The sequence below is a fragment of the Octodon degus genome, unplaced genomic scaffold (assembly GCF_000260255.1).
Source record: "Octodon degus isolate 3935 unplaced genomic scaffold, OctDeg1.0 scaffold00250, whole genome shotgun sequence".
Lineage (NCBI taxonomy): Eukaryota > Metazoa > Chordata > Mammalia > Rodentia > Octodontidae > Octodon > Octodon degus.
This window is the reverse complement of record NW_004524826.1, coordinates 1,338,972-1,349,343: the sequence shown is the minus strand read 5'-3', so window position 1 is coordinate 1,349,343 and position 10,372 is coordinate 1,338,972. Positions and strand designations below refer to the sequence as shown.

At 42.6% G+C, this 10,372-nt stretch overlaps 1 protein-coding gene and 1 pseudogene across 1 annotated transcript in view; one reads left to right on the top strand and one right to left on the bottom strand.

The window, feature by feature from the left end:
• Adcy10 (adenylate cyclase 10) overlaps window positions 1–1,883 on the top strand; it is a 68,491-nt gene extending 66,608 nt beyond the window's left edge. Inside the window, exons 33-34 of the mRNA XM_023706313.1 lie at window positions 332–520; window positions 1,571–1,883. Coding sequence (XP_023562081.1) covers window positions 332–520; window positions 1,571–1,732 — 351 coding nt within the window. The 3' untranslated portion in view covers window positions 1,733–1,883. The remainder of the gene's footprint in view (window positions 1–331; window positions 521–1,570) is intronic.
• Window positions 1,884–6,770: 4,887 nt separating this feature from the next.
• LOC101571987 overlaps window positions 6,771–10,372 on the bottom strand; it is a 21,994-nt pseudogene continuing 18,392 nt past the window's right edge.

Genomic DNA, 10,372 nt, shown 5'->3' with positions numbered 1-10,372 from the left:
AAGAAGAAGAAATATTTGTTCATCTTGCAGGATACTCACAAGCTGCTCACAGTCCAATGACTAACTGATGAATTCATGCACACATACCAAGTCTTGCTCATTATTGCTTCCTCTCCTGCATGGTGACACAGGCCTATAATCTTAGCACTTGGGAGGCTGGAGCAGGAGGATCTCAAGTTTGACCTCAACTTGGGCAGCTTGGTGACCTAGCAAGATGCTTTCTCAAAAAATAAAAGAAGCCAGGCTCTGGGTTCAATGCCCAAGACCACCACCACCAAAAAACAAAGGCTTCTTTCTGATTCTGATTATAGTTTTGGTTTTTCTTCTCTAGAACTTGGAGAGTCTCCTGTCTCAAAACACCATGGGCTCTGTGTGGCAGCCACGGCTCTACCACCTGATGGCCTACATCTGCATTCTCATGGGAGATGGACGGAACTGTGACATTTACCTGAGCCAGGCAATGGAGATCTCAGAAACTCAGGGCAACATGCTGGAGAAGAGCTGGCTGCTCCTGAGCAAGGTGGGCAGTCAGCCAGCCCCAGGCGTGGAGCCCCTGGTCAGTCCATGCTGAGGGTTTCCGTGGGCACCTTAGGCTGATGGCAACTTGGAGATGGAAGAGCTGGGGACCGTGCTGGAAGTCAGCAGGCCCAGGCCCAGGGCAGGGACTGCTGCCCAGTGAAGTTCTGGTCTTTGCTGGGGCCATCTCATGCCGTGTCCTCACATAGCTGTGTCCTGTCATTTGAAAAGGTACCGATCCCCTCGACGAGGAGACTTCTTATGACGTGATTGCCTCCGCCGCCTGTGGGTCCAGTCCCAGCACAGATACACACTTCAACCAGAGTGGTCACCACAGCCCTTTCTGGATCTTACTAAATGTGCTGGCAGTTTATGGTTCTGGCTTGTGAGCCCGCAAATACCCCTAGTGCGGGTTCAGCCCCTCCCTGTGACCTTGTGCACTCTGTATGTTAATTGTTTGCAAGTCTTTCCTCCCTCTGTCAGTGCAACTCCTCCACAGCAAAAACCACTCCAGCATACTAATACACATCTGTAATCCCAGTGCTTGGGAGGTTAAAGCAGGAGGGTCTCAAGTTTGAGCCCATCCTGAGCAATTTAGAAACTTGGTGAGACCCTGTCTCAAAATAAGAAATAAAAAGGGCTGGGAATGTAGCTCAGTGTGAAGGCTGTGGGTTTAATTCGTAGTACTTCCAACAACAAGAAAAAAAAAAAAAAGGCAAAACCATGTGTAATACCCAGCCTTATACTCAGTATTAAAGAAGGAATAAGATGGGCATTATGGTGCACGCCTGTGATCCCAGCACTTGGCAGGCTGAGGCAGAAGGATTGCTTGGAGGTTAGCAAGGCCAGCCGGGGCTACAAAGTGAGTTCAAGGGCAGCTTGGCCTGCACAACGAAACCCTATCTAAAAAAGACAAAAATAAATAAAAATAAAAAATATAGAAGAAAGTGTCAAAGTCCTAATTGGGACAGCAGAGCTCACTTTTCTCTGTAGATTCAGTCTTGCTGACACTCTGGAAGAGCACAGGTGACCTCTGCCCTCTCTCCTCCCGCAGGAGTGGTGGTACTCAAATGCGGAGCTCATGGAAGACCAGTGGCTTCGCACAGTACTGAATCTCCCATCCTGGGACAAACTTGTGTCAGGCAAGGTGAACATGCAGGATCTTCAAAAAAACAAGTTCCTGATGAGGGTGAATATCCTGGACACGCCCTTCTAGCATTTCACAAAAGAGTACAGATGCTGGTGAGAGCCATCCTGGTCCAATAGGACGAGCTTGGAAAAGACATTTGGGTGCATGGCTGGGTGGTGCCTCCCAAGCCAGGTGATGGGAAATGTGTCCCCCCATGAGCATCACATGTCTGTGCCAATGAGGATTTTAAATGGAAATAGCTATAATCCTGATGTGGGTATCTTTTGCATCCTTAAAGGTTACACATGTATTAAGTGTAAGAAACAGTAGCAAGTGTCTTTATTTCCCACATGCAAAGGAAGGACTGTAGAACTTCCCTCCTGAGAGTGCCACCTTGTTCCACAGGGAGCTGGGACAGACCCAGCTTGTGCTCCATGGGACCAGCCATGGGCTCCCACAGGCAAGGGAATCAGGAAAGGAGGTTCTAACACAAGCCCACCTCAGACCCATCCTGCTCCTCCAAAATCACCCTGCAAGGTCCCCATTTGGAGGCGTGGTTGTGAATATTTGATAAGATAGAGAAAATTTTTAAAGAGTGTTAAAAGGTACACTGCACCATATCAGAATATTAGAGCCAAACCTGCACCATATCAGAATATTAGAGCCAAACAGCTGACTGTGGAGAAAGGAACACATCAGAGCTGTCCTCCGTGACACTGCACACACCTGCTCCACGATGCTGCAGAGACACCGTTTGCTTGTGACATCAGTATCTCACATGCTATTCATCCTATTCATTCTCTCACTGAATCACCTAACAAATTACTATGTGCCCAAGCATTAATTATTGGAAATTAAGATACAGTGATACATATATATTCATTCTACCATTAAGCTACATCGTCAACCCTTCAAAAACTTTTAAACTTTTTTTGAGATAGGCTTTTGCTCTCTCTAAAGCTGGTCTTGAACTTCTGATCTTGCTTCAGCCTCCTGAGTAGCTGACATTACAGGTGTACATCATGACACCTGGCTGAAAGACACAATTTTTTTTTTATTTGTAAGTAAAGCTTTATTTTTTTTATTCTATTGAGAAACAAGTAGCAATGAGACAGTTCCAAAACTGATTGATAGGACAGTTTCAATAATTAATATATTGTGGGGCTGGTGAGATGGCTCAGTGGTCTAAAGCACCTACTTAGAACAAGCTTAGCAAAGCACAGGGACCGCAGTTCAGTCCCCCAGCACCACATGCCAGCCAGCCCCTCCCCCTGGTGGGCTGAGCTGGCCACACACACACACACACACACACACACAAATAAATAAATAAAATTTTAAAAAAATAATTAATACATTGTATACTGTTATCTTCTTAGTAGTTATTCATAGCATAAGATGCAGACGTGATATCCTGTCCAAATACTATTAGTACAAATCTTTCTTCTCATTGAATTAAGAGAGAGTAGCTGTATATCTATCCTATTTTTTTATATACAGATACCAAATGGTTCTTCTTTTTTATCCCCTTTTTTTGTTTAGTTTTGTCAGAGAAGGGTATTCCATTGCCATTTAAACATTGTAGGTCTGTGAATTCAGCAAAATAATCCAATATAATCCAGTAGTCCATAATAGTAGTGGGTTATCCATAGGACTGGCAATGTTAGAAGTTGTTGACTTGAACCTTTTACAGCTCAACATATTACTATGGCTTTACTTTTTATACCTTGTTTCTATACTTTTCTGCTGGATGGTTAAGACCAAGATAAAGCAAAGACCTATATAGCAAGAAATGTAACTTTTGTATCTGATAAGGTCAGTCAAGTACCCCCAGGATTTATCCTGTACCGAAGTTTGCAGATCCTTTGTCAGTGTCAGCAATGTGGATGAGTCATGGCCATTGCTTGACCAAATTGCTCTCTGTGAAAGCCTGAGAGAATGTTTTCTCTCCATGTGACTCTCCATAGGCACACTCTACATCATCGATTATGTTGCTGTGTGGCCCCATAATCTCCTTGATCAGAAAATTTGGTACACACCTGAGTTACATGATGTTACAGTACAGGTTCTCCTATGTCCTGAATCTTCACTGACCTTGAAAGGCTAGGGCCAAAATATTGGCTGTCTTTGTAGCCCTTCTATTTCTCTAATTATTGGTCTGCAAATTTAGGTTGTTAACCCTCCAGAAGAAATGCTTATTATTACCCTACAACATATGCAGTTGGGTTTAACCTTACTATCTGTCTGAATATCAAACATCTTAGGCATAACATGGAACATGTATTTTCCGTCAAGTATTGATATGTTAAACTTTAAGTCCCCAAAGAATATGGAGAAAAAAATTTCAAAAATATAAAATATTTAAGAAATATGAGGGCCAGCCAAATAACTCAGCAGATTAAAGTGCCTGCCAGCAGACGCAGATGCCAGGTTCAATCCCTGGCCCTGCCATGCCAGCCCTGCCCCTGTGGCATGCTGAGAGGCGAATGAGACTGGGTGTGGTGGTGTGGGCCTGTAATCCCAGCTCTTGGGAGGCTGTAAACAGGTGGATCACTATGAGTCCAATCTAGTAGTGAGACCCCAAACATCCCATAGACCCTTCCCTAATGAAAATGAAAAAAAAAAGAAATATGAATAAACAATTACATATTTTTACACAGAAATTTAGAAATTAACCATATACAGCACTGTAGCAGGACAGTCCTGTGACATTTTTTTTCCTTGTCTCTTGTTTTCATTTATTACCCTTTTCTTTTTTAAAAACACAAATATTGGGGCCAGGGAGATGGCTCAGTGGAATAAGTGCTTCCCTGGCAAGTGCAAAGGCCTGAGTTCAATTGCTGGTTCTGAAAAAAAAAATTACTTGAAAGACTGTATGACAATAATTGGTATGTCATGACAAGCAGTATGTATTTAGAAGACCAGAATGACAGGCATTCCAAGCATGACCCTTCTATTACACATTGCTATCTTCAGTGCAGTTGCTTGGTTCACAGGTTTCAGCATATATAGTTAGTCAGGTTGAGAATCCTACCAATTAACTGCTAGTTTCAAAAACCTGCTTATATTTTTCAGGATCATTGCCTTACCCATCTTGTGTGTATAAATGTATGGCTTTGCCTGTCATCTTTCACAGCTTTTCTCCTTGACCTCTCCTTGTTGTCCAATCCTCATGTCCTCGCTTTCCTTTTGATTGTGTTATACCTTTCTATTTGTATTTCTTCTTTTGAGTTCTTATACTAGGGAGACTATATGACATTTACACATGTGGGTCTGGTTTATTTCACTTATGAGTATATCTTCAAGTGGCATCCACTTAAATATAAATGCTTCAGGTTTATCATTCTTTATAGCTGAATAATACTCCATTGTATAAAAATACCACATCTTTTCCATCTACTCCTCAGGTGATCGGTATCTTGGTTATTTCCAAGATTTGGCTATCACAAATTGTGCTGCTATAAACATAGGCACACATATATCACTATGTTATGATGTTTTCAGTTCCTCTGGGAAAATTCCCAGTGGGGGATAGCTAGCTCACATGAGATTCCCAGTTTTAGTTTCTTAAGGAGTCTCCATACTGATTTCCATAATGGTTGCACCAGTCTACATTCCCACCAGCAGTGGAGAAGGGTACCTTTTTCCCCACAGCCTCTCCAGCATTTGTTGTTGGTTGATTTCTTTATGATAGAAAGACACAGCTCTTGACCTTATCAAGTACATAGATCCACCAGAGGAAACAGACACTCCAGTAACCTTCACTTGGGCCAGGCAGGTTGGCACACATCTGCAATCTCAGCACTCAGGAGGCTGAAGCAGGAGGATCACCGTGAGTTCGAGGCCAGCATGGGTTACATAGGGAGACCTTGTCTCAAAAAGTGAAACAAAACAAGCAAGTCTCGCTCAGCCCACTGCGCTGGAATGTAACAGGGTCGTGGTCAGTGCATAGACACCATGGTGGAAAGGGCAGCATGTACCGGACCCAGACATTCGCACCCATGGCTGAAATGGCTCCAACACTATGGCATTTTGGGCGGTCAGTGCCGTCATCATAGTGATGCCTTACAGCTGTACCTCTCTTCATAGGCAGTTTCCAGGCCCACTCTTCCCTTCTCCCAGCAGACCCCAGGAAGTACATGTGGCAGAGGCAGCAGCTGCCTGAAGCCACAGAGCCTAGACGCAAATTCATGTCCCCTCGTCCCAGCGCATGCACCTGTCTGCCGACTGTCTGTCCTGGCTCCAGCCCCTTCTTGTCCTAAAAATCCTAAACAGCTTGCTTGTTTGCTCTTTTCTTTTCTTTTCTTTTCTTTTCTTTTCTTTTCTTTTCTTTTCTTTTCTTTTCTTTTTTTCTTTCTTTCTTTCTTTCTTCCTTCCTTCCTTCTTTCCTTCTTTCTTTCTTTCTTTGGAAGAACTTATTGAGAAAAAGAAAACTTCTGTCTGACAGGGAAAATAGTAGGCCCAGAAAGTGGGCTGCCTCTGACCCTGCTTCTCAAGAATGTTTTATTGAGCAATGTCATGAGGTGAGTGAGCTTGCAGAACCATAATCCATCAATAAGATTACAAATATATTCACTTAGGTAATATTGATTCAATAGCAAATCATAGGATGGGTATGAGGTGGAACAAAGCTATGGTCAACCAATAAGTGCACAACAAATACAGTCACTTGGGTCAAGTGGGGAAACAAGTGCACAAGGGCAGACAAGGACTTTCCAGGAAGAGGTGATAAAGAGGTTTGGTCCTCCACCCCAAGGCAACTGATGCCTATTTAGATCACTGCTGTTCCTCCCTAGGGGAAGTATATGGGTGAGTAGTTCTTTTTCTTGAAGCCTGGCATTCAGTGAATGCACCTCCAGCCACAACTGTCTTCTGTGTTGACTTCTTGAGGGCCCAGCCCTGTCTGACTACCTCCAAGATTCCTACCTAACTTAGCTACCTATAATATTCCCCCGTCTGAAGAAGTACTCCTAACTGCTGTGAGGGGGCAAGGGTCAGAGACCGATGTGGCTACTTTTAGGAGAAGGAGGTCGTAGTTGTGGTTAGCAGTCACAGATACTCCACAGAGGGTCCATCTGAAGGCCCTTGATAGACACCAGGTGTTCTTGCCTTGGGCAGATGTACAGCTTTAGGTCTGGAGGAAACAAGGCCATAGAAGCATTATGTATGCATGTGCAAAATAATAAAATCAACAGGGTAATTATAAATATAGCCAACAAAGTTTTCCACTAGGAGGAACCAGTAATAGCTTTCCATAAAGAGTACAACAAGAAGGTCCAGGGAATTTCAGAGTCTGATATGTCGTCAAGTTGTGTAATATCTTGAACAGCTATTGACATATTAGCAGGAGCAGGAATGTACGCAGAGTATTCAGCTTTTGTACTTGCACAAGTAACCCCTTGTGCTGCTGTTAAGATAGCTAATGCCATCCGATTTTGGAGGACAGCTGGCCTCTTAATTTTACTTCTTCATTCAGGAGAGACCAGCAGCAGTGTTGTTTAAAACCCACTAGGTATAGTTAGTTAAGGCCTTGATGTACTGCATGACAACTTCTAACCCTGGGGAAGGGGTAAAAATAGTAGCCAAATGATCATAACAGTGAAACACACTTCTGGACCATAGATGCCATTGGGGGCAAGTTTAAAGGTCTGTCAGTACTTTTGACATTTCTGCCTTGTAATCATGCAAATCCCAGCATGCATCCTCCTATCCACCCAGGGGTATGCAGGGACACAAATTGGTTCCACAGGACCAATGAATGCTATTGAGGGCTTTCTATCTAATTCCAGGGTTATTAAACCAGTTTGTTGCAAACCAATCTTCAGCCTATAAAGTTATTGTGTGTATATATTGCTCGGGGGGTGGGTGTCTATCCCAAGTAGGCAAGGAGAATAGGAGTGATTCTTCTGCTCCCAACATAAGGGGACCTTCCTACTAAGATGTCCTATAGTGGGTGTTTACCATAGATAATCATCCCATTTCTGAAAACAGCCATCTTAATATCTAGTTGTTGGCCCTCAGGATAGTACCCTTACTTTTATTTACTAGAAGTCATATTAGAGCCTTTAAAGAGCCTTCAGTGGCAGTTAGAAAAAGTTCTATTATGCCCAGGATCACTAAGAGTATAGTTTATAGGCCACTCAGCTATCTTGTAGTGGTGGGCTAAGCTATGATGTACTGAACTCTTTTATAGCTAATCATCATTGTCTTATAGTTTATTCGAATCATCTCTTTGGAGTGAGGATACCTATCAAGGAAGTCCAGAGGTACTTGACAAGGGGATCAGGCCACCTATCCAGCAAGATGTTTGTTACAATGACTCTGCATATTCTTGTGCGCAACTTAGAAAGGCATTGCATTCTCTCTAATACAGTGGTTAGTAAAAGGGCTAAGAGTAGCATCTTAAGATTATTTATCTGAAGACTGTTTTTCCTTGAACAAGAACCTTAAGTCTATATGTTCACAGGAGTATTCCAATGATGGTTTCTCACACTCACTGATAGTCTCTGGTTCCCAGGACTGGAGTTGGGTGTGGTGTGTCTAGGAGTCCAGGCCTGCCTCCTTGACAGCTGATGGAGTTGACAGAATCATGGTGTATTGTCCTTTCCAGTTGGGTCCTAGGGAAGGAGATGGTGAGGGAAGAGACTTCACCAGTATTAAGACTGGGATAGAGGGCTGGCGAGATGGCTCAGTGGTCTAAAGCACCTACTTGGAACAAGCTTGGCAAAGCACAGGGACTGCGGTTCAATCCCCCAGCACCACGTGCCAGCCAGCCCCGCCCCCTGGTGGGCTGAGCTGGCCACACACACGCACACACACACACACAAAATAAATAAATAAATAAATGTTAAAAAAAATCAAATAATTTAAAAAAAAAAAAAGACTGGGGTAGAATATGAGATTTTCTTTTCTTTACCATGAGCTTTCATTAGCTGTTGAAGAGTGTGTTGGAATTAGCCAGTGAGGGGACACCCTTCAGTAAGGCATCTGTTTCTCTATTAAAGAGAAAATCACTAGTTAGAAAAGGGCACCTACAAAGCATTTCAAATGGTCTTAAGCCTGGAATTTGAGGTGTATTTCTCATTTTGATGAGAGCTAAAGGTATTGAAGCCACTATATGTGGGTCTCCTGAGCCATTTTGTGAATCGGTCTTTAGGGTCTCATTTATTTTTCTACTTTTCCTGATGATCGTGCAAGTAGGCAATGAGAATAGGAGTGATTCTTCTGTTCCCAACATAAGGAGGCCTTATGTGCATTCTATCTCCATGTACAATAGAAATGACAGAGAATGCTCAGTGCCTGAGAGACACCTTGTGTGGCTGTTGTTTTAAAAGAGGGCCCATTATCATGCTATAAGTCTTAGGAAGTCCAAATTGGAGGATGATTCCTGAGACTAAAACTTTTACTACCTTTTGTGCCTTTTCTGCTCTACAAGGAAAGTTTAACCCAGTTTGTGAAGGTGTCTACCCAGACTCATAAGTATTGAATTCCTGTATTCTTTGGCATCTGAATAAAATCAAGCTGCCAATAAACCTAGAAACTGTTCTTAAGGGACTAGAAGAGCAATTTTTAACCCATTGGCTCGTAGAGTCCTCTCTTTTTGGAGTCTGATTTTTAAGTGTCTGTAATTAACTTCAAAATTTTGGTAACTTCTGAGAAGCAGATTATAACAATTAACACATTATTTTGACTAATGAGAAATTCCTAAGCTATTGTACACAGATAACAATATATTGTATTTGTAAAAACAGTCTGAGCATCATTTTGACTACATGGCAACCTGATATATATATATATATATATATATATAAAATAGTATTTGGATGGGATAAAATATCTCTCCCCAGGATGGGAGCTGGGCTTTAGGCATAACTGAAGGGAATATGTGAAGAGAAAGTCATCCCAGTTAGAGCTTCAGTGAGTTACCTTTCATCTGGTGACTTCTACTGAGGTATGATGGCTGGAAGGAAGGCCAGGATTGAAAGATGGACAAAGAGACCTGTGCCTGTTTCTTTTCCCTCTATAGTCATGATTCCTAGGGCTCTTCCATGGAGATGATCCATAAAGATGACAATCCAGCCAGAGGATGAGGGCAGAGTGCCCTGGGGCCCTTTAATCTTGCTATACCAGCAGGAAAAATGAATCTGAGCTCTGGGGCCTCCACCTCAGAGAGTAGTCTCACCTCCAGTGGCAGCCTTTGCAGTAGAAACATGGGGGAAGGGTGCTCTTAAGGCAATCTCTCTTAAGTTGGCCTGGCTTTTGGCAGTGGTAGCAGGTGAGCTTGGTGGTCATCAGACTCTTCTTAGAACCATGAAAATCAGACGTAGGGGCTGTATGTTAAGGCCACAGCAAAAGCAGCCATTTTTTGGTCTCTTTACTTCCTGTTCTTGGTTTCCTTCTAGTCATGATTATAGGATATTACAGAGGCAGTTTCTTTTTAAAGTATCAAATAAGCTATCTGGATGGAGCAAAAGCTATCTTTTGTAATTTTTTCTTAATATTGGGAACTGATATAATAAACATGTCTTTAAGTATAATCTGTCCTTCTACTGAATCAAGAGCTATGAACATGTTTTACCACTGCCTCTTATAAATGATCCAAGAAAGCAAAGGGATTTTCATATCTCTCTTGATATAGTTGACAATTTAAAATAATTAGAAGGCTTGGGCTGGGATATAGCTCAGTGGTGTAAGTGCCTGCCTGTCAAGTGCAAGGTTCTGAGTTCAATC